The 27285-nt window shown below is 52.6% G+C and overlaps 1 protein-coding gene across 1 annotated transcript in view; it reads right to left on the reverse strand.

The window, feature by feature from the left end:
• LOC142461579 (phospholipid-transporting ATPase IB-like) overlaps window positions 1–27285 on the reverse strand; it is a 132550-nt gene that overhangs the window by 62569 nt on the left and 42696 nt on the right. Inside the window, exons 10-17 of the mRNA XM_075563556.1 lie at window positions 23107–23269; window positions 18414–18541; window positions 15821–15898; window positions 9869–9957; window positions 7604–7673; window positions 6054–6159; window positions 5422–5504; window positions 2165–2214 (exon numbers count right to left, since the gene is read on the reverse strand). Of these exons, the coding sequence (XP_075419671.1) occupies window positions 2165–2214; window positions 5422–5504; window positions 6054–6159; window positions 7604–7673; window positions 9869–9957; window positions 15821–15898; window positions 18414–18541; window positions 23107–23269 (767 nt within the window). The remainder of the gene's footprint in view (window positions 1–2164; window positions 2215–5421; window positions 5505–6053; window positions 6160–7603; window positions 7674–9868; window positions 9958–15820; window positions 15899–18413; window positions 18542–23106; window positions 23270–27285) is intronic.

Consider the following 27285-nt stretch of genomic DNA (forward strand, 5'->3'; position numbering starts at 1 on the left):
TGGAGCGAGAGGAAGGCAGCCTGGTGGTCTGTGTGTTCTATTTGCCACTTGGGCCTCACAACGTGCCTATCAAGTACCCACTTTGTCTTCATTTTACTGAATGGACACGATGAATGGTCCACCAAGAATTGTTCAACACACAAACAAAAACCTCCCTGCCACGGGTCTCTTCTGACTCACGGTGACCCTGGACGTCAGGGTAGCACTGCCCTTGTGGGTGTCTGAGACTATGGTGGCCTCTGGGAGTAGAAAGCCTGATCGCTGTCCCATCGACCAGCTGGTGGCTTCAAATTGCTGACGCCCAGTGCCTCACCACTAGGCCAGCAGTGTCCCTTCTACAATAGTCGTGCCCCAAAGGCCCCAGGTTTCCTTCTTAATGCTGGGGCCAGAATTCAAAGTCGTAGCTTCCGGCCCCGAGCCAGCGGATCTAGCAAGCCAGATGTCACTGTCATTCTGACTCATAGCTTCCCGGTAGAATGGTGAAACACGGCCCCTTTGAGTTTCCGAGGCTTTACGTTTTACGGGAGTAGACTGCTTGATCTTTCCTTCGTGGGGCAGCTGGAGGGTTAGAACTGCTGACCTTGTGGTTAGCAGTGCAACGCATCACCCGCGATGCTAGCGGAGTTAATGGTGATCTTCGTACTCTACTGTATCCCACACTGCCCACCACCCTCCTTCTTCCTCATCATGTCACTCAACCCCCTGGCTGTCCGCCTGGCCATCAGAGACTTTTCTAGACACCCCCTACAAATACCTTTGTAGCCCCCACCTGCCCAGCCTCACTCACTGTGCGCTTCAACCACAGGCAAGATGGACCTTCCCTGGACAGCCTGCATCCGCCTCTGCATCCACCCCACCGCTGATCCCACGTCCTCCTTCTAAGGCACGTGCTCCCATTCGCATGGCCCTTTTGGAACCCAGCCCATCCTTCACAGCCCATGCCACCTCCGCCACAGAGCTCTTCCCAAAGCTCACTGGCAGAAGTAGACTCTGATGCAGCCCTCTACCATGGGTGGCACCAGGCCTGGTCTGGTAGTAAAATAACTCTTTCACGCCTGCCCTGCTGTGATAGGTAGGTTTATGGTGCCAACCTGGCCAATAGGAACACGTGGGATTAATCAGGTCGCAGATTGATTGGAGGAAAAAGAGATAAATGGCTCTGCAAGGCCCACCCCTCTCTCTTGCTCTCGTGTGACCGGAGCTAGTGTGCTGGAGTGTGAGTGCTATTGCTTTAGCTAGTTCTCTGCCTCAACCTGTGAGCGGCACCACCTGTGGGCCACGCCAACCCGTGGATCGTGTCACTAGAGCTTGAGGCCTGGCATTGCTTGTGTCTGATATTCCATCAGGCCTGCTTCACTGAGCTCTCGAGCTACTGACCCACCCTCCTGTTTGCTACCTGCGGGCAGACTCTGCTTGCTTGCCTTGCCCCAGGGAGGCCTCTGCTGTCTGCTTCCTTGACCTTGGACCTGACAGCCCACGTGAGGACTTCCAATATATTAATGTTCCACAAAAGTTCCAATATATTAACTGTTCCACGAAAGTGAGTTGGACTGAGCCCTCTGTACTGCTGCGTGGGCTAATGACCACACACAAATATACGCATATACATATATAAAATCATAAGTGTCCTGGTTTCACTTCTCTAGAGAACCCTGCCTAGCACACCTGTCTTCCAGGAAACTGTCAGCTCCCAAGGGCAGGGGGGATGTGTTCGTGTTGAATGCCACACCCACACCCTCCCCACTTGTTCATTCCAGATGGACACTCGGATGCTTCGTGGAAGGGTTCCTAGAAAGGCGGAAGAAGTTCTCCGACTGGTGACTGGAGAGCTCAGTGTTGGGCAGCTGGTGGTTGGAACCCCTCAGGCATTCCAGAGAAAGAACCATGCACCTCCGGTTCGTGGTGGGATGGAAACTGCCACCAGGGAATGTTCACTGTCTATGGGGGGCGGGGGTGAGTGGGGGCATCAAGAAGTTCACAGGGGCAAAAAGGAATAAAAACACTGTGACGGGTGATGGGTGGGTAGGTTGATTAGCGTCTCGGGATTTTATTCTTGAGTTTGGATCGGCAGGGACAAGTCTCGGGCGCTCAGTTATGGAAACAGCCTGTTCAGCTATGGAAACAGCCTGAGCAGCCACGCGTGCTACCTGGACAGGTAACTTACCTGGAAAACTCCAGGACGTTGAGAATTTTGAACGTGAACTTTTCCCCCATCTATAGGAAGAGAAAACAGCATATTCTTTCTTTCTTACCTTGGCGGGGAAGGGGAGGGGACAGATAGCCATCTGGCCAAACAACCCCTGTCCCCAGACTGCAAATGAGCTTTACCTTCTAAGACACATCTCTTTCAGAATATCCCTTTCCTTACAGGCCTGATGAGGCCATGGTGGGGCCCTCCCTCCCCGTGGCAGCAGTCTCGTTTACCACCTGGGCAAACGTCTCCCACCGACAGAGCTGATTCTCGATCTTGGGCAACAAGGGCTTCCCTGTAAAACCGGGAACATTTAATAGACACACTCACGTGGTCAGACCGGGCTACGTACTGGCGGGCAGCAGTGCCAGTGCAAATAAAGTGGGACCCCCTCCCCCACGCTGAGGTCATTGGAAGAGGTTGCAGGTGGGGGGAGTCAGAGGCTGGAGGGTGGCCAGGCAGTGGCTCAGGGGAAGGAGGCCACGGACCATCAGAGGGCTTGTGTAAACAAAAGCTGGCAGGGCAGGAGGACACACTGGAAAGTGCCCAAGCTAAAGGCAACCGAGGTAAATACTGCTGTAGACACGATCCTGCAATGTCTGGTCTGGCTGACCCGTCGGCCGGTGGCCTCTTTGATGACTCTGAGTTTTTTTGCACAATGAAACTGAGATCGATGAGAGGATGCTTAGATAGACACACAGGCTGCACGGCTGTGGGAGGAAGGGTAGGAGGCTGCCCACAATGTGCACAGGTACCTGTGACACAGGTGTGACAGGGGGCACCTGCATCGGTGAACTGGATTTCACGGCCAATCCATCCATGAGTGTGGCGGAGCATACAGGGGAAGGAGCAATGGAAACTCTTTGGACAGAGCTCAGAGAGGGACACACCAGGCCCAGGGACTCGGGAGCGTCATCCCAGGGACACCAAGGTCAATGGGCATAACAGAGTTCACAGGGGCAGTGTCCTACGTCCTCCTCTGGGGAGTGGACACTGGGCCTTTTGGGGCTCAGGAGTGGCCATCCAAGGTCAGCTTGTGCTCCCTCTCGGCCCAGAGGGAAAAAGCGTGATGGAAACTGAAATGTACGTGGAAATGATCTGCCCACTTGAACGGATCATACAAACCTCAACCTCCACAATCCTGAGACCAGAAGAACCAGATGGTGCCCGGCTACCACCACCACCTCCTCTGAAAGGCATCCACACCACATTAGGAGATCGTGCACAGAGTGACAGTGTGTGTGTGTGTGGGGGGAGGGGGGTAGGAATGTGGAATAAAATTCAAAATCATACAGGAGACCAAGCTGAAGGGTCACATAGAGACTGGTGGAGCCCCAGAGCCCAAGGCCCATAGTGACCCTTCAGTTCAAGCCTTCAACTCACCCCTGTGGCTGCTGTGGTCTGTGGCTCGGGGTCCTGGGGTTGGTTCCGACCCATAGTGACCTGTGTACAGCGGAAGGGCGTGCACCTTTCCCGATTTTAAACCACGTGGTCTTCTCTTGTCTGGATGGCCACCTCTTGTCCATGTGCAGGTTCCCAGTGAGCACGACCGGTGTCCCGCAGCTCCAGTTCTTCTCAGCGCTACCCACAGTCTGATATCTTTCTGCTGTCATGGCAGATAGGCGCCAGTGAGCCCGTTCCACCCACGCCGACCTGATGCGCAACAGAACAGAGCACCGCCGGTCCTGTGGCATCCCTGCGACGGTCCCTGTGCCCGAGCTCACTGTGGCAGCCACGGTGCCACGGTGCCAGTCACCCTTGTTGAGGGCCTTCCTGTTCTTAGCTGCCCGCCCCTCCCCCCTCCACTTTACCCAGCATGACGTCCTTTCCCAGGAAACTGGTCCTTCCTCTAACATGTCTGGTGGTACTTCTTCCGAGACAGATCTGCTTGTTCTCTGGCCAGCTGTGGTCCTCTCAATGTTCTTCCCCATCGTTCAAATGCATTGCATCTTCTTCGGTCTTCCTTCTTCAATGTCCAACTTTCACATGCACAATATGGCTTACATAGACCAACACCCATGATTCTCAACCTGTGGGCCGCGACCCTTTGGGGGTTGAACAACCCTTTCACAGGGGTCGCCTAAGACCATCGGAAAACACATACATATTTCCCATTATGTAACTACATATTGTTTTGTGATTGATCACTATGCTTTAAGCATGTTTCATTATGTTCAAAGACAATATTTCCTGCAGGTCAGATATTTACACGACGATTCATCACAGTAGCAAAATGACAGTGATGAAGTAGCAACGAAAATAATTTTATGGTTGGGGTCACCACCACGTGAGGAACTGAATTAAAGGGTCGTGGCATCAGGAAGGTTGAGAACCACTGCCTTACATTAACATCCTTGCTTTTCAGGGTTTTAAGGAGGTCTTGTGCTGTGGATTTACACAATGCAATGCATTGTTTGATCACTTGACTGCTGCTTCCTTGAACATTGCTTATAGATCCATGCCAGACAAGATCGTTGGCAACTTCAATGTTTTTCGGTTTATCATGATGCCACCTATTGGTCTGGTTGTGAGGATTTGTGTCTTCTTTCCATCGAGTTGTCGTCCATATCAAAGGCTGTGATCCTTGACCTTCACCATTAAGTGCTTCAAACCCTCGACCTTAGCGAGCAGGGCTTGCAGGTTGTTAATAAGCCTTCTTCCAATGTTGATGCCACACGCTTCTTAGAGGGCTCACCCTCTCTGGTGATGTGCTCAGCATACAGAATGCAAAGGTGTGGTGAGAGGCTACAACCCTGACACACACCAGGAGAGAATTTGATGATGGCTTTGTGCTTAGCCAATTATTTGATGGTGGCTGTCAATTGGGAGTGACCCAATTCCATCAAGAGGATTCTGACTCAGAGTGATCCTGAAGGGCGGAGCAGAACTGCCCCATAGGGTTCCCAAGACTGTACATCATCATGGGAGCAGAGAAACGGATCGTCGTCCCACTGAAGTGGCTGGTGGGTTTCAACTGGAAGACCTGGTTCAAACCTAGCCCAATACCTGGTTCCTTCGGTCATCAAAGATCCTTCACTTAGCACAGGCGGGGTAAGAAGATTTCCCAGAGAAATTAAGAGATACTTCCAGAATGCTGGCTGGGAAGGCTGACTCCCTGGCGCTATGGCGTCAGACCGCGTCATCTGAACCCCTGGCCCCGTGCCCCCCTGGAAGAGCAGCTGGATGTAAGGCGCGGGGCAGAATCATGGACAAGGCAGGATCCTACTCACGGCTTCCATGGTGACAGAGTAGGGTGTCCTCGTCGTGAAAACAAAGCCCAGCTGCTTTGCGCCTTTCACCAAGGCCACTTCGTCTACGAAGACAGCGCCCGCATTAGCAGGCACTGAGCCCGCAGCAGTTGTGCCCTTCCCTGACGCTAAAAAGCACCCGTTGGCTCTCCAAGGGGGTTGGGAAAAGCTGGTGGGGCGCTCTCACTGTCTCTGGTTCCCTTAGTCAGGGACTCTTGGATCCGCCCTCTGTACACCCGACATTCCTATTGGGCCACACCGCCATTCCTCTGGGCACCACTGAGTGCGGGCACGGGGGAAGACTCGGGGCTAAGTCCAGACTGAATGCAATGCTCTCCACCTGCTCATGGCTGGGGGGGCGCACACACTCTTCTCTCTGCCTGGCAACCCAACATGATTCCTGGGGCCCAGGGATCCTCCCTCGCCTTTGGAGTGGCAGGGAGGTGGGACTATAGAGAGTTTCAGAGCCACTGTCACAGGAGTGACCATGGGAGGAGGACCCCAGCTAGGGATAAGGGGGCAATCTAGGGGGGCTGGGCATCCCCACCCCTCCTTGTGCTGTGCACGGGCTGGGCTCTGGCTCCGTCGTGAGCACCCGGGCACAGAGCACCTACCTGGAGAAGACGCCTGGTAAATGATGTCATCTCCATCTTTCTCAGGAACCACGGTGTGGCACACGCATAACAGGGTCAGGAATTCCTTGATGTACTCTCCCGTGGGCTGCAGAGCAAGCGAGAGTGGCTGGTCGTGACCTACGCCAGGGTCTCCACAGCTCCACTCCCAGCCGGGCTGGCAGGGAGGCCATCGTGAAGGAGGTTGGAGGGGGTCTCAGGAAGGAAGACACCACTCTGCCCTCCTGAATCATGTTGCCTGGGAAGAGTTCCCTCGGCCTCGTGCCCCATCGCCACGCGGCATTGTTTGACCACACCAAGAGGTTGGACGAGTTATTTCATAGCTTTGAAAATGCCGAGAGGTTGAAAGGGCAACCATCTAGACAGGAGGGTTTCCTGAAGGGGTGACCCACCCCTGGGTGGGGGTGCACTGGAATGATGGGGGAGGGCTGTAAAAGCAGATACCCACACTTTACCCTGGACGATGGCTATAATACAAAGGGGTTTAGTTGCCAATGGGGCAGTGAGCCCTATTTTTCTTCTGCAAGTAGAGTGAGAGACCAAATTCGTTTGGGAACCCAGAGCCTGCAGGAGGTGAGGGGAAGACGATCGGCGCTTGGGACCACAGCCTGGTGAAAAGCAGGCAGAGGCCAGCCCAGAGGAGGAGACATGTCCTCTCCTGTTTGTTTTGTGGCCCCAGGTAAAAACTGGGGCGTAGAGCGGGCCCTGGTGGCTTAGTGGTTATGCAATGGACTGCTAGCCGCAAGGCCAGAAGTTCTAAGCCACCACAGGAGAAAAATGGGGCTTTCTACTCCCCTAAAGGGGTATAGAAACCCATGGGGACAGTTCTACCCTCTGGTGTCCTCTGGGGTCACAGTGAGTCAGTGTCGCTGAATGGCAATGGTTTGGTTCTGAGGGGGAGCAAGGAGGTTCTGTCTCCGCAGCTGGTAGGTGGTGGGGAGCCGAGGGCAGGGGAGGAGGGGGGAGCGACGGTCTCTGCAGGAGAACCGTCTGCTGGCCTCTTCCTCGGGCCAGCTTACTTCCTGAGGTGGTCGTGGCCCAGACAAGCCTTGGTCACAAATTCCCAGGGGTTCGACACTTTAATTCTGACACAAGAACCCCATAGGGGCTTCTAGATGGTGAATGTAATTGATCCTCGCTGCAAGGACCCCGCCCATTCCTCATCACCTACCCACTGGCCCCACTCCCAAGCCTAGAAGCCACCTTCCAGGGCAAGAGTGCTGTAGGCACTGAGGCAGAGACGCCCCGAAAGCACTGTCTGGGACCACACCGTGCAGGCGGATGGTCTCGCATACAGGGCTGCGTCTTGAGATGCTCTTGCATAGCGCTGACACTTCCCCCAAGCGAACACGCTCCGATTCCGGGCACAACACCAGTGCAAGGGCGCCTCTTACTGTGGGAGCATCGCACGAATCCCCAAGACCCTCTCTCGCTCCTCGGCTCCGAAAGGCATTCCCCTTAGGAAGCCGGGTTGTGTTTTTAGAGATCTCATACCTGGCCCTGCCAACCTGGAGTGGCCAGAGCAGACTTACATGCCCACTCTCCAAAGTCTTCATCAATGTGGAGTTGCTAAATTCTTCTGCGGTGAAAAAGGTTGTCTGACTACGAAGAAGAATAAAGAGTCCTTTTAGCAAAAAAAAAATTTTTAAGTTCCCAAGGACGAGGGTCTGCAGAAACCACGTGGCCTAGACCTTTGCATCAAGCCAGGAGCAGCCACACTGAGGAGCCCACGGAACTGCAGGCAGCCCCTGGCTGCAAAGGAGACCCAGAGCCCATCCTAAGTGGCTCCACCAGGAGAATGGGCCGGTCACGTGGAACAGTTGCCTGCGGTACCCACTTAGCCTGGATGTGTGCAAGGAGGAGGAACCCCAGGGGTGCAGTAGTTATGTGTCAGGCTCCTAACTCCAAGATCAGCAGTTCAAAACCACCAGCCACTCCTTGGGGGAAAGATGAGAGACCGTCCCCTCCCATGAAGATTCATAACCTGGGAAACCCCCGGGGGCTGGCCTACGTGGTCCCATGGAGTCACTCTGGGTCGGAATTGACTTGATGGCTTTGAAGCACTGGTTGAATCCTTCTAGCACGAGGGCAAACTTACATAAGGCTAAACTGGTGATTAAAAATTGTCCAAAAATGGTTTGCCACCCAAACCTGTTCAAAGCTCTATCCTCCCAGGCACTGAACTGCAAGGGGCTGAGATCAGCTACGCGAGAGGAAGTCCCGGGGTTGATTCCAGAGTGACGGGAGAAGGTAGACCAGGGGGCAGAAAGCAGCAGCAGAGTAGGAAGCACAGGGTGGCTGATGTCCGGTGGGAAACGTGGCCTCTGTCCCTGACTCAGGGTCTGAGGGGGGACACGTTTGTGGCGGGAATTCCCACTGAGAGTAGAACGAAACACTTCAATGAAAACGGAAGTGGAATGGGTGCTCTGGTATCCTTCTATGGTCCCTAGGATGAAGGGAGCAGGCTGGGGGCTCAGTGGTTACGCGTTGGGCTGTATTCCTCAAGGTTTGCAGTTCAAAACCACCAGCAGCTCCACAGGGGAAAGAAAGGGCTTTCTACTCCGGTAAAGAGCTACAGTCTCAGAAACCCACAGGTGGTTCCACCCTGCTCTGCAGGGTCCCCGAGTCACCATGGACTCGGTGGCAGTGAGTGTGCTTGTTTGGGGGGGGGGGTTGGTTTTTTTGGGGGGGGTGGTATGATGACATGAAGACATAGGAGAAGGAAAGGGAAGAACTTCATGATGATTATGAATGTTTTGAGACACCATTTATTGCCCAAAAAATCAGAGGAAGAAGGAAATGGGAAAAAGGAGAGGAGGAAGAGGAGGAGGAGGAGGAGGAGGAGGAGGAGGAGGAGGAAGAGGAGGAGGAGAAGCAGACCACCACCAGCAGCAGCCCACGTGTCTTCAGGAGTCGGATGCAGAACAGCTTCTGTGCTGCGGGGCTTCCGCCCAGGGGGAGACTTCCGAGGGGAGGGTCTTAGTAACTGTCCCTCTGAAGTCTGAACAGGAGAGCAGGGTTGTGTTGGCGCCCCAGGACCCAGGAAAGTTCGTGGCAGGGGGCAAAGAACCAAACGCAGAGTCAGGAGGAGAGTTATCTATGTACCTGAGTTTTCCCGGGGGAATGTCAGCCAGGTCAAGGCCTTCCCTGAGGGAAAATGGAGAGAAGGGGTGAGTGCGGCACTGTTGTGCTGAGAAGTTTGCTTGGCCGGCTATGTGATGCTAAGTGGTGACGAATGGAGGGCTTTGTCATCTCTGCGAGTTTTCAAAGGAGCCCTGGTGGCACTGTGGGGGACGTATCTTCATCACACTGCTAGCCACGAGGTGGGCACTTCAAACCCACCAGCCACTCCGAGGGAGGAAGCCAAGGCCGCCTCTCCCAGATTGGTTTACAAAGCCTCAGAAACCCCACCTAGGGTGGCTGTGGGTCAGAACTGGCTGGGTGGGTGGGGCATAGGGTTGGACGTATTAAATGGAAACCATGGGTCCCAGCCCAGCCGTGGGGGTGACTCTGGTGCAAGACCAGGCAGTGTCTCCTTCTGTGGTGCCCGGGTGAGTGCGTTCCCCGGACAAGTGGTCGGCACCCAGCAGCCACCACACAGCGTCAGACTGCCCATGTCATGTGTCCTGGGACGTCGGACTACACCACAGGGAGCAGCAGAGGAGCAGAGGGAGGCCTGAGTTTTCAACAGCTTACTGCTTTCATTTCGTCCAACCGGGATACCGTTGGGAGTGCACCCCTCTCCCTGGGAGGGGCATGTAGAGAGTCCCCAGCAGGGCAGCCCCGGGGCCACTTACCCATACAGTCTGCCCGCAATGGTGCACTTCTTAAAGGTCATGATATTGCACGTGAGGGTGCCTGTTTTATCGGAGAATAGGTACTTGACCTAGGAAAAAGAACACACGGACAGGTGAGCCACACAGACTCACAATGTTCCGACGGGCGAAGACTTCACCAGGACAGGTTTGGGCTCACAGGGACCCCGCGTGTGCGACAGAACCAAACACCGCCCGGTCCTGCGCCGGCCACAGAGTCGCTGCCATGTTCGGAGCAGCGCTGCAGGCCGTGTCACTGCACCAGGTAGAGGGCCTTCCTCTTCGTCGCTGCCCGCTTTACCACGCACGGTGTCTCTCTCCGAGGTCAGCCCCTGCTGACGACATGCCCCTCAATCTTCCTTCCGGGGAGCGCCCCTCCTGCCTCTCTTGTAAAGTTCTCAGACGTGAGCGGGCACAGAGCAGGAAGCTCAGCCTACCATCGTTTCATTGTTGATGTTGTTGTGGTTAGGGGCCCTGACCCATGACGACCCATGACGACCCCGTGCACAACAGCAGGAGACCCGGCCCAGGCCTGGGCCCTCCTCACCCTGTTCTTAGGTTTGAGCCCATCCATCTCGTCGAAGGTCCTCCTCTTCCTCACCGCCCCTCCACTTGACCGAGCACCGTGTCCTTCCCTGGGGCCTGGTCTCTCCAGAGGACAGGAGACAAAGTGTCCCCCATTCTGGCCGGAATGTTTGCTCTTTTCTCTGAGTGCTTCATCAGCGCCTCCGTTCAAGTGCACCCATTCTGCTGACATTGACCTCATGAATTTATTAACAAATGGATAAAGGCATTTCAAACGCTCATCTCCTCTTCTTTTTTTCTTTCCCACACCAGCATTAAACATATTTGTCAGAATGCACCACCATCTGTCACCATCAAAGGTAAACTCATGCTGGTACAGACCTGGAAAGCTCTTAGCAGATGGCAAAGGAAAACCACAGCACCAAAAGAAGATATGTAAAAATAAACTCGGGCAAATAAAAAGAATTATCCCCAAACTATGGTAAGTTCTCCCTCAGAGGTGTTGGTGGTTTGAACCGGTAACAGCCCAGCATGTGGTCAAACAAGGGGCCACCTAGCAGGGAAGCAAGAAAGCCCACATGGAAAAAGCACAGCAGCCTTGTGATCATGAGGTATCAACGGGATCAGGTTTCAGGCATCAGAAGATCCCAGACAACAAATCATATCTATACAAATGGGGAGGGTCGGAGTAGAGACCCAAAGCTCATCTGTAGACAATTGGACATCCCCTCACAGAAGGGTCACAAGGAAGGGACGAGCTGGCCAGGGTGCAGTATAGCACCAGCAAAACACACAAAAATACACAATATTCCTCTAGTTCTTTAATGCTTCATCCCACCCCCACTATCATGACCCCAGTTCTACATTACAAATCCAGCTAGACCAGAGCATGTACACTGGTACAGATAAGAGCTCTCAACACATGGAATCCAGGACAGATAAATCCCTCAGGACCAATAATGGGAGTAGTGATACCTCGAGGGTAAGGGGGAACTGGGAGGCAAAGGGGGAGAAAGGGGGAACCAGTCACAATCGATGTATAACCACCACCCCAAGAGGGACGAACAACAGAAATGTGGGTGAAGGGAGACAGTGGATGGTGTAAGACACAAAAATAATTGTAATTTATCAAGGGCTCGTGAGGGTGCGAGGGGAGGGGAGGGAGAGGAAAAGGGTTCCAGCAGAAAGACTGTGTTGAAAATGATGATGGCAACATGTGTACAAATGTGCTGGATACAATGGATGGCTGGATTGTGATAAGAGCTGTAAGAGCCCCCAGTAAAATGATTTAGAAGAAGAAGAAACAAGTGATGGAGAAAGACTGACAACATGCTACATAAAGAAGCCCAGAAATAGATGCTGAAGAGCCAGGCTTCCCCCGAGAACTGACTGAAAAAGACAGAGTTCCCTAGAGCCAGGGTGCTCACACAAACACCTGGCCCCCTAACCGTGAGAACATAAACGTCTGTCTGTGAAAGCCACCTACTAGCGATAGTACTGATGTAGCAGCACCAGAGAACTAAGACGAAGTACATGTTGTTGGATTGGTGGATGTTATATCAGTTCTTATCACAATGAATAAAAGGGAAATTAAAAAAGAAAAGTGTCTGCAGTCAGTCACTGATGGCAGAGACATGTTTAAATACCTCTTGCTTCCAGTCTGGCTAGACCAGAGGATGCACACTGGTACAGATAGGAACCAGAAACACAGGGAATCCCGGGCGGATGGTCCCTCAGGACCAGTGGTGTGAGTGGCGATACTGGGAACGTAGAGGGAGGGTGGGTTAGAAAGGGGGACCCGATTGCAAGGATCTACATGTGACCTCCTCCCTGGGGGACGGACAACAGAAAAGTGGGTGGAGGGAAACGTCGGACAGGGCAAGAAATGACAAAATAATAATTTATAAATTATCAAGGGCTCATGAGGGAGGGGGGAGAACGGAGGGAGGGGAAAAATGAGGAGCTGATGCCAGGGGCTTAAGTGGAAAGCAAATGTTTTGAGAATGATGAGGGCAATGAATGTACAAATGTGCTTTACCCAATTTACGTATGTATGGATTATGACAAGAGTTGTATGAGACAATAATAAAACAATTAAAAAAATACCTCTTGCTTCCAAAAGACGGCGGTAGTTATATAATCATGTGTCCATTTGAGAGGATTAAGAGTGAAGGGGTGGAGTCTATCCTGTCGATCACGTCATTGCTAATGAGGCCTCTGTGTGGGCATGGCCTTCTCCTGAGGATTCTGGGAACTCCTGTTTTCCTCCCTGGAGATGGGAGACACTCTCTAGCTCAGCTCACTTCCTGAGAGACATTGCAGCTGACAAGACACATGGAGTTACACTAGTGCCCTGAGCTGGAGGAGCCATGTGGAGACCCCTGCCAGCACTGAGATGCTTCCAACACCACTGGATCCACAGGGCTTCCAACCCACTGACCTGTGACCTTTCTGCATTCGACATCATTGCATGTGTTTCATGAGTCTGAAGAGGACTTTATAGATTGGTGTTGGGCACATGGGCTAATATCAGACTTATGGGCTAATAGCAGACTTATGGACTTGATCTGGCCTGGGCTGGGATGTTTTCTCAATGTTCAATTGCTCTTTCATATAAAGCTCTTTCTTACACACATATTTGAGTGCCTATGGGTTTGTTTCTCTAGTCTAGCAGGATTAACACAAAGACTATGTGTGTATCAGCACACACGGGCACATTTAAACGAGGTGATGAAAAGTGAGAATGGGGGGAGAGAAGAGAAGATGGGAAATCAAAGGTCCCTTTATCGTTGGTGACACTAACAGGAGGCACGTAGGTGTCCTGAGCCAGAACACCAAAGAAGCGGGAGAGAAAGATGACGTAGTGACCCAAGACAGCCTTTGCGGGGAAGACGCCGTAATCAAGAAGCAGCAGGAGCCAAACCAAAAGTGGGTAAATCCATGGAGCAAAGAGAACTTGGCGAATCCGATGGAAGGGAGCTCGGGACATTTCATTCACAACTGGGCAGTTCTGAATCCAGGAAGAATAACTCAAAACACGGGGAATTGTAAAACCTGTTTTAGGAGCGATGGAATTGCATGGCCCTGTTTCCGTTTTCTCAGTACTGAAAGCACATACGGCCCTGCTTTGTCTTCAGCTCTGTCGGAGGCCCCGAGGGAGAGCAACAAAACCACAGGGCTGGAACGGCCGGTGCACTTGCAGAGGGGACAGTAGGGTGAGGAAATGGCATAAGAGAGGCACGGAGGAGCCCAGGGCTAAGAAACCTGGGACAAACATGGAGCACAGAAAGAGACGGTAGCACTAAGTCCAATTACTGCCGTCAGAGGAACAAGCGGACCAGAGTGCCATTGAAAGATGCTCTTTCTCTAGAGGAGCGCGGAATGGCCAAGACATAGGGGTTACTAGACACGAGACTTTTAAATTGATCAATTAAATCACGTTGAAAAAAATTGTCTTACTAAGAAAAAAAAAATCACCCTGAGTACAGTTAAAAGACAAACAGGGAGAGAAAGGAGCCCTGGTGGCAGCAGAGTGAGTCAAGTGCTCGACTACTGACCACACAGTTGATGGTTCAAACCCACCAGCTTCTGCTCAGAAGACAGATGCAGCTGTCTACTCCCATAAAGACTTACAGTCTCAGAAGCCGAAGGAGGCAGCTGCACCCTGTCCTGTAGGGTTGCGACGAGTCAAAATCAACTCGATGGCAATGGGTTTGGTTTTCTTGAATAACAACAACAAAAAAAGCCCTTAAAGTTAATATCTCTCCTCGGAATTGTGCTTGGATCCACAATCAATGCTCGTGGAAGCAACCATCAAGAGATCAGATGGTGACAAGCAAGGAGGTGACTTTGAAGACTGACGGGTGCCTGACCCAAGCCAGGGTCCTTTCCATGGCTCCGGCCCGCCTGGCAGTCGGACACTGAACAAGGAAGACCCAAGGGAAGCCACGCGCTTGAGGGAGGCTGCTGGGAAAGAACCACGTGTTTGGCCCAAAGGACAAGCGCATCCGTCTTGGGAGAAGTGTGGCTGGCGCGCTCCGTAGACGCGAGGACGGGGAGAATCCACCTCACGTTCTGTGGACCTGTGGTCAGGAGAGACCAGCCCTCGCAGGACATCCTGCTGGGTACAGCGGAGGGGCAGCAGAAAGAGGAAGGCCCTCGGCAAGACGGACTGCCGCCGTGGCTGCCGCCACCGTGGGCTCAGGCACAGGAACGACTGTGAGGAGGGCGCAGGCCCGGGCGGCTCTTCGTGCTGTTCTGCACAGGGCCCCGACGGCCCCCAACTACAACTGCCATAAACTCGGGAGACACCAAACCTAACGCAGAGGCGGCCAAGGGTGTAAGCAGACAAGTAAGAAGCTATGAAAGTGACCTTGGACATCGGAGGAGATCAACCTTACGAAGCCGGGAGCTGTTGTTGGCTGTCTGCAAGTGTGCGCTCGCTGCTAAGGACAGGGTGACAAGTTACTTGGGCCCGCGCCTGGATGGCTGTGATCTTCTAAAGCATTGTTGCGGCCCTTGTGTCTATCAGTCCAGCTCACCGGGGGTTTCTGCTCACCTTGGCTGAGCCTCAGGTTTACCAAACATCATGTCGTCTCTTAGCGCTTGGCCTCTCTCGACAATCCGCTCACAGTGACTAAGACAAGGTCTCTCCAGCCTGGATACTTAGGAGCATCTCAGCGGTCTTTATATTGCTGACTTGTTGGTTCTACGGGCAAGCCAGGGTGTGTTCCATAGGCTTGCCCACACCACCACCTGACCGTGTCACTTCCTCTGCCTTCCTTTCCCGTGGCCCAGCTTTTGCATGCGTAGAAGATTTGGGGGAAACCATGGCTTGGGTCAGGCACGTCTTACCCATCCCCGTGAGATCTTTTCTTCTTAGCAGTTTAAAGAGTTCTCCTGCCTCTGATTGTCCCCAGTACAAGACGGCCTTGGGCCTCTGCGTGGCTGCTTCCTGGGTAGTGATTATTGTGGATCCCAGTAGGGCTGGGATGGATCGTTGACCACTTCAATGGTCTCATCATTTATCACCATGTTGTTTGTTGCCTTGAAGTGACACTGGAGGGCCATCCTTATTGAGGAGGGAGGCAATAATGGAGAGACACCACCTGTAGGCAGGCCTGCTGGGGAGCAAACACCCTGAAAACACTGCTGAGGGTGGGACATAGCCCCAGTCCCTCTGCGCTCACCCTGACTCAGCCATCCAACTTCTAGGCATTCAGCCTGAAGACGTATCTCCAGGGAACTGGGAACCATGCGCTACCCTATGCTTTGACCTCTCCACCTGGCTTCCCATGTGTCCATTCAAACTCCACCTGGTGGCTCGGTAGAGTTTGAGGAGCGCACGCTCTTGCTAAAGTCCTCCTCTGGGGCTCCCACCCTGGCCGCCCACCTGAAAGAGGCCCTCACCTGCCCCAGCTCTTCATTGAGACTTGACGTCCTAGCCATGGCATACAGGTTGTTCTCCTTGAAGTGCATATCTTCGTCCTAAAAGAAACCACAACACAGCCTAAGCCACGGGGCTCAATGTTCCATCAGGATGACCTTCTGCGTGTGGCCCCTCATCTTCCAGGGTGACCACCGTGTGGGAGGAGCCCGCCTCAGGGAGACCCCAGAACATGTGGATGTACACAGAATGGGCTGAGAGGGGTCATTCAGAGGGGCAGGGCCGCTGAGGGCAGAGGTGGCTAAAGTGGTCATTTGGGATGGGGCAGCCTTGGCCTTCATGTCCTGGCTCTGCCACAGACACACTGTGAGCCCCTGAGCAAGTTCAGGGGTGCCTCAGTACCTCCGTGATGACACCCCTGAAATAGAGCGAGAACACAGGGTGAACGGCATGCAGGTGGGAATTCGGTGAGGACGCATTTGAAAGCACGTCCTCACCCATCGTGACTGTTCAAGGGGCCCCCTCTTCCCACGATGGGAACCCAGCCACAGCCTCAGGGGTGACTTCATTTCATAGGAAGGCCTTTGGAAACACGGGCGACCCCTGGATTGTGCAGAACCCCCCGAGTCTTGTCTTTAAGTGAGACGTGTGCGTAGGTCAGAACAGGCGGGTGCATTTCAGAATGCATGGCGACTGGGCGAGCGTGGGTCATGGTGTGGAGCACAGGTTCTCTGTGGTGCCTGCTCGTCTCGGCTTTGGGATAACTAAAGGGGGGCAGAGGATGCCTGCTCCTTCATTGGCTCCGGTGGACTGGGTTCCAGAACCCTAGTTCCCTGCCCCCTTCTCTTCTCATCATTGGCTTGGGGCATAGCTTTCCAAACTTATTTGGCTTATCGCCCTCTTTTTCGGGGGGCGGAGAAGACGCAGCACTGCTCTGGCGATGAAGCCTTTATACGATGGCCCAGAGTAGACACCTGCTTTTGCAGTCCCCTGGATCATGCCAGCACCGCTGCCCCCCCCGGGGGGGTGTGGTGTGGCCCATGCGGGCAGACACTGGTACAGAGCCCCTCTACGTGCATAAGAAAGGCAGCATCAGGGGGACGCTTCCAGATCCACTAAAGTATCTTTAATAGGATCACACAGCGATAATAACCGTAATGGGACTTTGATGTGCGCAGCAACGCCCTGCCTGCTCGTTATTATGAACTACCGTAAGTACCTTGAAGTTTTAATATAATGGGTTATACAGTGGGCAAGTGCCTCTCACTCTGACCTATGCGCAAACTGGGTGGCATGGGACAGACGCCAACATGGGTCTTGAGGGCGGTGTTGCCGGGCAGTGACCTCCTGTCCCAACCACTGAGCAGTTACCTTCCTCTTCAATTCTAGGCCCAGCGAGGGCCAGGCCCCGGGGTCTGCCTGCAGTGAGATGTCTCGGTGCTGGGCCAGAGCGGGGGAGCAGGGAGAAAGGGCCCTGGGGGAGAGACTGGCCTCGGAATGCACGTCCGTGGGCAGCAGAGCGAAGTCTATGTTTGTGGCAGCTCTGGTAAGATAACCCCCTCTGTTGGAATGGGATGCTGCGTGAACTGACTGAGAAACGAGCCTCTTTATAATGGTTTCTTTGGGGGTGACATGCCAAGCACCCGCTGGCCAAACAGACTTTTCGTGTTCTTCTGCAGAGGTAACTGGAGGGTCGCCCTGGTGTTTCTCCTGCTCTCCTTTTATTTTACTGCTATGCTCGCGAGATGGGATACATCTGCTTACCAATCAGCTCACCCCGTTCACTTAGATATAGATATAATCTTTCGTAGTGTGATGTACATATTAGACTATATGGGAGCTGGTCCCATACTCTGAAGACCTTCAGCCCCACCTCCTAATTGGAAACTAGCAGCCATCAGCACCAGGCTGTCACTGAAGAAACACGCTCTTCCTTAGCGTGAGTGATTCTGGAAAGACTGGGTCCGTCATCCTGGTCAGCATGTCCATCACCGAGTCTGCTGGACGGCGGCCCTGCTCGCAGAGCTGCTTGAGTTTTAATGGACTGTTTCCAGTCACTTTCTACTTAAAGCGATACAGAACCATCCTCTCTTACACCGTCCTTGCCAGCCAAACTAAAACCAGGAGACAGACGTGACCTGAGCGTACGTCAGACAGGCCAGGTGAGCACCCGGGCTGGGCTTGACTGGCAAGAGCCCCAGGGGTCCTTCAGGTGCACTGGCCAATTGTAAAAATGAAATAAAAGCAAGCCAGCTGTGTAGAGCTGATTCCAACTCATGGTGTGGGTGTAGAGCCAAAGCAGTGGTTCAAGGCAGCGATCTTTCTGAAGCAGACCGGCAGGCCTGTCCTTGGGATGCTACTGGGCGACTTTGAACTGCTAACCTTCTGGTTAACAGCTGAGCGAGTAACCATTTGCACCAGCCAAGGACTCCTCTGAAGTGCGGTAGCTAGCACGGGACCAGGTAAGGTGGTTTGTGATCAGCAAGGTCACGAGCACGTAGAGCCCACTCAAAGGCAGCGAACAATCAAGGGTGGTTCTTAACTGGGGTCTTAGAAAGAAAGCAAAGGCTACTGCTTGAAAGAGACAGGGTCAAACGATCTGATGCGAATACTCACCCAGTTTATAAACAGACCCTGAATGTATTTCACAATCTCGAGGGTCACCAGCACGCTGATGGGAATGAGGTTGTGGTACAGGATGATGAACACCAACAGGTCAAACCCAAAGTTGCCATAGGTGAAGTCTATGGCAGAGAATTAGAGGAACAGGTAAGGCATGGATTTTGCGAGGTCTTGTTTTAAAACCTTTGTGATTTCAACACACTCACGCACACACAGATCTACTAAGATTATAGTTATTGTTGTTAGGTGCTGCCCAGACACATTTCAACTTTTTCACGACGCCGTGTAGCAGGGTAGAGCTGTGCCCTCGGGTTTTGTAGGCCACGCCCTGCAGAAGTGAGGCGAGTGAGAACTCGTGTCACATACTTTGGACGGGTTCTTAAGAGGGCCTGGTGCCTGGAGAGTGGCATCATGCCGGGCTACCTGGAGGGTCGGCAGAGAAGAAGACCCACAGGAAGGTGGATTGACAACGTGGCTGCAGCAATGGGCTTAACACAGCAACAGTTGTGAGGCGGGTGCAGAACCAGGCACATTTGCTCGGCTGAGCGAGGAGGCCATGAGCACGGACTTGGCCAGCAGCGCCTAACAGACACAGTCTTGGCACGAGCAGATTGTGAGTTTGTTTGTTTGTCCCACTGCAGAGCAGCGGGGTGGGTTTAAACCACCAACCTTTCAGTTAGCAGCCGAGCTCTTAACCGCTAAGCCATCAGGGCCCCCTCCAGTTAAGTGAATGCAAATGAAAATTGACTGAAAATACCTGTCAGGCAACCACCATGGAATGGGAAGGATGTGGGAAGGATGTGGGAAGGATGGGAGATGCAAGTTCTAACAAGACGGAGCGCTTAGAACGCAGCTTGGAAGATAAGCCAACCGTTACGGTATGATAGGCCCGTGACTGAACTGAGCATCGGCATCCAGGAGTCTGAGACCAGAGAACTGGAGGGTGCCCAGCTACCACCACCAACTGCTCCGAGAAGATCACATTAGAAGGTCCCGGACAGAGTGGGACGAAAAAAGAGACCGGACTTATGGCTCAGATGGAGACTAGTGCAAACCACAAAACTGTGACCTTTAGTCAACCTTTAGGTCTGCACCTGAATAGCCCCTTTGCTCAATTTTCAGCCAAACGATAGGCAGATCAATGAGAGAAAGAACAGTGAGACGTGTGAGGTGCGCAAACCTTAGAATAATCAACCGTGTGAGATCAAATGGGCAGCGCTTATGCAAGGACGGAGCTCCGCAATATTAGGAAACCGGAGGGGCGGAAGCGGAAAACCTGGAGAGAGGGTGGAATCAGTGATATACCTTGAGGGGGCTGCAGTGAGTGAGGTGAGATGCGTAAGAATTGCTGACTGTAAAACTGGTGATCTGCCTGCGCTTAAATTCTGAGCCTCCTGTTTGCAGAGAGCCATGGATGACAGTGGAAGCCCCACATCTAATGTGGGGTCTCCGCATGGATCACGCCTCCGGGGAATCCCTCTGACCACCGACCAGGGTGCAAGCACCTTGCCAGCAGACAGAGTGCATTGGGAAGTGGGTTCTCGCACACAGTCAGGTAACATTCAGCATCTTATCACCTGGTCTCCTGTTTGACCCATTTTAAATGTGTTCTTGTTTTGGATGGAGGTATCTGTTTTATTTTGTGATTGTTGTTGGGGGGGGGGCTTTTGTTTTGTTTTGTGCTTTTAGGTATATGAAATTCAGGATGTGGTCAATCTCGAGGAGTAGTGACTGTATAAATCGTTTCCTAGGGCGTAGGTCAAGGAGCCCTGGTGGCATAGTGCTTAGACATTGGGCTACTAACTGCAAGGTCGGCAGTTCAAAACCATCAGTCACTCCGAGGGAGAAAGACAGGCTTTCTACTGACGTAAACTGTTAGTTTCAGAAACCTGAGAGGGCATTCTACCCTATCCCGTAGGCTCACTGTGAGTCAGAATTGACTTGATGGCAGGGAGAGGGCCAGGGCAGGGGAGCTTGGTGTGGGAAATGGGGAGTTAATAGCAATGAGCCCAAGGAAGAAGAAAAGGTTCTAGAATTGACTGTGGCAATGACTGCACAACTCTTTTGAATATGATTGAACTACTGAATTGTGGGATCTGTGAATTAGGCCAATACAATGGGTAAATGTAGCTATAAAGCACTAAAAAGCAAAGCAAAACAAATAGTTAAGAACGAAACAGAAAGCCCCCTATACAGTCACAGTAGTCAAAGCAGGCCAACCATGGTGCTCGGGGCTACAGGAATCACGGTACCTCAAAAGAACCATCCTTGGGCCCATGCTACCTTTTGATCTCACCCATCTGCTTCCGAATCTTGACCTCCCATCTGCTTTGTGGCCATTTGAATCTGTCACCCATCTCACCCGGTCTACCAAAGCTGCTGCTCAAGGCTATGAAGGAATTCTTGGTCAACAGGCCCAATGGCCCAGTTAACGTCACCATCTTACTAGGTTTCCCTTGACTTTATCGAACCATTTCTTTCCTGTTTGGTCCTTAGACACCTTGATCGACTTTCTCAGTGGGGGTGGTTGGTTGTCATGGTTCTGGGTTTACCAGAAATTCTTCAGCCATGAGTCCATGATTCCTCAATAAAAGATAAAACCCACTATATTTCTTCTTCTTTTTTAACCCACTGTATTTCATGAGCATAGACCCTTGATTTTTAAAGCCTTATTGAGATGTAATGAACACATCACACAATTCAATCATATTAAAAAGAGTTATGCATCATCACCCCAATCAACTTTCCAACATTTTGCTTCCTGCTTATACCTTTGCTATTGGCTCCTCATTTCCCAGCGACCTCCCCTTGCGCGCCCCCAGGTAATTACTAACCCAGTTACTGTCTCCATCCTGAATTCCCTATAGAAACCAAAACGAACAGCCCTAAGACAATAAACAAGAAGGGGCCCAGCAACAATGACCAAAGAGAACAGGTCTCTAAAGTCTAAGTCTTAGTTTTGTTTTCCTACAATGCTTCCAAACAGGTCTTCTCACAGAAAGCCAGAGCCATTTAACCTCCGTAGTGGAAAGATTGGAAGACAAAAACATGTATAATGGTTTATTCTAAAACCATGGGAAGGCATTCTAAAAACCAGAAAATACTGAAATTTTAATAAATACCAGTAGTTCACCTTTAGCATTTTTCGTTGCTAAATGACCACTACATTGGTGTCCTGAATCCCTTTTTACTTTATTTCTTTACTACTTCTTTAGCTTTTCAATTGGGTAGAGGTTTACAGGGCAGATCAGTTTTCCAGTCAGTAATCCATACACATTTTGTTTCCTCTCATTGATTGCAATCCTCACAAAGTAACGTCACTCCCCCAACTTCCTCCCTGTGTTTCCTGTTTCCATTTCACTTCCCTCCTAACTCACCTAAGCTCTGTCCTTGGGCAAATGCTGCCCTTCGGATCTCAGGTGTGCGAGCCTGCTGGGGCGATTGTTCCCTTTTCCACAGACTTGTTTGGCTGACCAGAGAGCCACCGGGGTGAGTTCAGGCCCAGATCTGAAGGGGGCTCACGGCCTTGGTCTTGAGGGTTCCCCCAGTCTCTAACAGGCCAGTAAGACTGGTCTTTTTTAGATTATTGGTTCTGTTTCACATTTTTTTCCCACTCTATCCAGGACCTTCTAAGGCAGTGGTTCTCAGCCTTCCTCATGCTGCTACCCTTTCATACAGTTCCTCATGTGGTAGTGACCCCCCCCAACCATAAAATTGCTTTTGTTGCTACTTCATAACTGTCATTTTGCAGCTGTTATGAATTGTCATGTAAATCTCTGATAGGCAGGATGTATTTTCATTGTTGCAAGTGGATCATTAAAGCATAGTGATGAATCACAGAAATAATATGTAATCATATATTGTGAAATATTGATTTCTAATGACAAACATGAAATGTTGTCTTGAAGCATGGTGTGGCATGGCTAACAGTCTTCACACTGGGGACGCGTATGTGGGCTTACCTGCATGTGGGCAGACCCACCTAGAGACGGATAGCGGAGTGGTGTCTCGGTTCCCAAGACCATAGGAAATAGGTGTTTTCTGATGGTCTTAGGTGACCCTGGTGAAAGGGTCATTCGACCCCCCAAGGGGGTCGGGACCCACAGGTTGAGAACCGCTGTTCTAAGGGATCCCCCTCCGAGTGGTCAGCAGTGATTTGGGGAGCCACCCCAGGGCCCAGCAAGGACTAAGGTTCAGAGAAGGGAAAAACTTTGGGACCCTTGTGTGCCTGACTCAGTCTCCTGCTGATACGCTGACTAATCCCCTTTCCTCTGGAATGTCACCATTATGTGTCTTTTGTCAGAACATTCTTTTTAAAATTAAAAAAAAATTCCTAACAGGAGTACATTCTGTTTCTTAAAACACATTAATTTTCATGTTCTTTCTTTCTTTTTTTTAAAAAAGGTGCACAACTCTTATCCTTTCACATAGAGACATCAGCCGGTCTTTAACATCTGAGGTCAAAGGGCCCCCTGCATCCCAGGACAGTGCTCAGCAGACAAGAAGGGGGCATGGAAACAGGGACCCCAGGGAGGACAAGGGATGCGCGGTGCGACAGTGAGGGGCCGGCAACCAGTGACGTGAAGCAGAGTGGACGCCTTGTTGGGTGGGAAGCTGATCTGCTCTGCGACCCTCCGCCCAGTCGCCTCTTGAGAAAGGCCATTGTCGATGGAAGGCTGGCCCTTACCGTTCTTCGTGATGTACCACGTGTCCTCGTAGCTGCTGCTCCACAGCACCGCCCCCACGCAGCTCACGAAGGCCATGACCAGGAGCAGGATGAAGAGCAGCAGGATCTGCCAGTTGGTCACTTTCTCCACATTCGATGTCTTGAGGGGGGCTCTGACTGAGTTCTGCACACACAGACACACACACACACACACAAAAAGGGTTATCAAGCGCCAACAAGCATTTTGATGAAGAAAGGAAGTCAAAAATCCCAACAGCTGGAAAGCAGGATCCTCTTTCCCCCGAGGGGCTGGCTAGGCAGCGGAAGAGAAGTCTGCCGCGTTGCCGCACGAGCGAGTCTTTTTCACTTGACCCATAAATGGAGAGCTGCATGTGCATGGTAACCGCGCGGCACTGCGCTGCCAGGGCTACCACCTTACCGCTGTGCTGGGGCTACCACCTTACCGCTGCGCCGGGGCTACCACCTTACCGCGCAGCACTGCGCCGGGGCTACCACCTTTACAGAGCAGCTCATGGAAGGAGGGAGGAGGGAGGGAGGGAGAAGCAGCAAGGAGAGGGCAGAGCGGGAGGGGAGAGAAAGAAAGAGTGAAGACGGACTAAATGAGATGGTGGGCCCCGGAGAGTCCTCTTCAAGCAAGAACCCCCTCAAAGCAGTCTGCTCGAGAGTTCCCAGCGAAGGGGAGGACCCCATCGGCCTCAGACAGGAAGGCGCCTGCCCTGCCAGCCAACTGAGACAAGGCTGGCAGTGGACCTGGACCAGGTGGGTTTTCAGACAGGAATGTGGTGGGAAAAAAGCATGCAGGGTCACCTTGGCCATCTTAGGGGAGGCGAGTATTCCTTCAGGGGGACACGCAAATGAAGGGTGGTTGCATTGATGAAGCACACCGAGGGCATGCTCTTAGGGAAGCTAGTAGCAGGCCAGGGGGACGTGGAGGAGTCCCTCTGACTGCAAACGTCAGAGATGGCCAGAGCCAAGAGCAGAGATGTCCGCGGTTTCCATGATGCCAGGAAACAAACACGCAAACTCCCGGCCATCGAGGCTGTTCCGACTCCCAGTGATCCCACAGGACAGAGGAGAAATGCCAGGGCGGGTTTCCGAGAACGTGAATCTTTACAGGAGCGGGCAGCCTCATCTTCCACCTGCTGTGGGTGGTTTTGACCTACTAGTCTTGTAGTTAGCAGGACAGCTCGGTGCCCACCCCACCACCAGGGTGCTCGTGGTTGGCGCTAGCGGATGAGACAAAAGAAAGACGACAGGCAGACCACCGGCCCTTTCCTGCATGGTCCCTCTGGGTGGGTATGAGCACCAGGCCTTGGGTTGATAGTTGAGGCCCAGCCATTTGAGGCACTCAGAGACTTGTCTCTCTGTTTCCTCGCGACCCGGTGCCGACGGGCCAATTTCAACCCATCTCAGCCCTAGAGGGCAGACAGAAGCCCCGGCTGTGGTCATCTTCACGGAAGTAGAAGGGCAGGTCCTTCTGCCGAGAGGTGGCTGGTGGGTCCCAACCACGGACCTTTCTGCTAACAGCGGAGTGCTTAACAGCTGCGCCACAACCCCCTCTTCCACTTAGCCAAAAGACGAAAGTGACCCTCTGTCCGTCGGGTTTCCACGTCTCGGCAGGAGCACGCACCTTCCTCTTTCTCCCACAGAGGGACAGGTGGGTTTAAACGGCTGACCGAGAGGAGAGGTTGGCTGCCCATGCTCTGCCTGGAAGTGCCTCTCTCGCCTGGTCCCAAACACACTTGGGGCCCAATTCCTAGAAAACGTCCCCGCTCACGGGGCTCCATCCCAGTTGCTTAAGATTTCTTCCTTAAAGGGCTGAGAGGAGCCAGGCTCGCTCGACAGTGGCCAGGGCCCCAGGTGCCACATATGGGCATGGGGGACCTGAGATTGGGTCAGGTATGTTTGTGGGGTTTTTTAGTGTTTGCTTTTAAGTTCAAGGACTTTGTCTCAAGGTCTTACAAGGACATCGGTAAGACCCTGAAATTATTGACAAAATTCTTACACTTGCACATATGGTCTTTTTCTTAAGCGATGGTCCTTTCCATCAGAAGACCCCACACAAACAATCATGTCAATGCAAACAAGGAGGTGTTGGAGTGGAGCCCCAAAGCCCATCTGCACACCCCTCACAGAAGGCTCACAAGGAAGGGACGAGTCGGCCAGGGTGCAGTGTAGCACCGACACAACACACAACATGCCTCTAGTTCTTTAATGCTCCCCCTCCCTCATCATGACCCCAGTTCTATCTTACGGATCCGGCTCGACCAGAGCATGCACATTGGTACAGATAAGAGCTCTCAGTACAGGAATCCAGGACAGATAAACCTCTCAGGAACAATAATGGGAGTAGAGATACCATGAGGGTAGGGGGAAGGTATGGGGAGAATGAGGAGAAAGGGGGAACTGATCGCAATGATGGATGTATAACCCACCCACACCCACCCTGAAGGGGACAAACAACAGAAATGGGGGTGAAGGGAGACAGTGGATGGTGTAAGATACAAAAATAATCATTTATAATCTATCGGGAAGTCAGGAGGGTGGGTGGGTGGGTGGTGGGGAGAGGGGAAAAAAGGAGCTGATACCAAGGGTTCAAGTAGAAACTGTTTTGAAAATGATGATGGCAACATAGGTACATGTGTGCTTTGTACCATGGATACAGGGATTGTGATAAGAGCTATAAGAACCCCCAATAAAATTATTTATAAAAAGGGAGAGATTGTCCTTTCCTCTTTCTTAACTATTATTTACCATATGCCCCCAAGGACAGGGAGCCCTGGTGACGTAGTGGGGCCCCTCCTGTCGGGCTGCTCCCCACAAGGTCGCTCCTGGGGGAAAGAGAGGGCAATCGGCTCCCAGAGAAGCGCTGTACCCCACAGGGTCACCATGGGCCAGAATCAACTCGATGGCAGTGGTGGTGGAGGTGGTGATAGTGGTAGAGGTGGTGGGTGGTGGTGGTGGTGGAGGTGGTGGAGGTGGTGGAGGTGGTGGAGGTGGTGGTGATGGTGGTGGTAGAGGTGGTGGAGGTGGTGGTGGTAGAGGTGGTGGAGGTGGTGGAGGTGGAGGTGGTGGTGATGGTGGTGGTAGAGGTGGTGGAGGTGGTGGTGGTGGAGGTGGTGGAGGTGGTGGAGGTGGTGGTGATGGTGGTGGTAGAGGTGGTGGAGGTGGTGGTGGTAGAGGTGGTGGAGGTGGTGGAGGTGGAGGTGGTGGTGATGGTGGTGGTAGAGGTGGTGGAGGTGGTGGTGGTGGAGGTGGTGGAGGTGGTGGTGGAGGTGGTGGTGGAGGTGGTGGTGGTGGAGGTGGTGGTGGAGGTGGTGTTGATGGCAGTGGTTGTGGTGGTGGTGGCCCCGAGGTCACAACTTGAACCAGACAGGCATGGTCCATCGCTCTCATCAGTCTCTGTGTCCACTGCAATGTCACTCTCGGTGACCGTCAGTGTCATCGATCAGTTAAACCCATCTGGGCTCTGTGGCTCACGTGGCACTGCCTTCTTGGGGAAACGGGCAGGACAGGAAACAGCAAGCCACCGTCACACATGTTTCTTCCATGAGAGAAGATTTTGCCACGACCCCTGGACTCGTCGTTGGTGGCCCCGTGTGAGAGACTGGGCCACATAGGCGGGGACAGAAACCGCCTTGCTTGTAAAGCCACCTCCACCTAAAAATGGAGAGCCCCTGGGACGGTCCCAGCCAGGCCGCCTGGTCCCAGCAATGGTAGACCTGACTATCGGTTCATGGTACTTCACTTAGGGCAATGTCTTCTCCCCGACAGAGTCCCCAGTCAGAAGCAGGGTACTAATTGTTGTTGTGAGCCGCTGTGAGTGTGCCCCAATTCACAGGAGTGATCCCATGCCCAATGGGCTGGAAATGTATCTGGTGTGGTCATTGGTTAGATCCATCCAGTGATAGACGTCATCGCTCCCACACATGGTGACGTGACCACGCCACTCATCAGAATCCTTATACGCGTGCTGCCCAGAGTTTGTTCAACAGAACTTTCCAAATTATTAAGTTTTCTTTTCATTGTACGCATCGCGTGTTTAAGCCTGTCTCCCCTTGCTTCTTCTTATGACGAGGTGAAACTATGCAGCCCCTTTAAGATTTTGTTTGGAAGTCTTGATGGGTCAGATGTCCAGCTGTCAGCACTCCCAAGTTCCTCCTTCTACCAAACCTCTGG

Source organism: Tenrec ecaudatus, chromosome 11 (genome assembly GCF_050624435.1).
Source record: "Tenrec ecaudatus isolate mTenEca1 chromosome 11, mTenEca1.hap1, whole genome shotgun sequence".
In the NCBI taxonomy this organism is placed as follows: domain Eukaryota; kingdom Metazoa; phylum Chordata; class Mammalia; order Afrosoricida; family Tenrecidae; genus Tenrec; species Tenrec ecaudatus.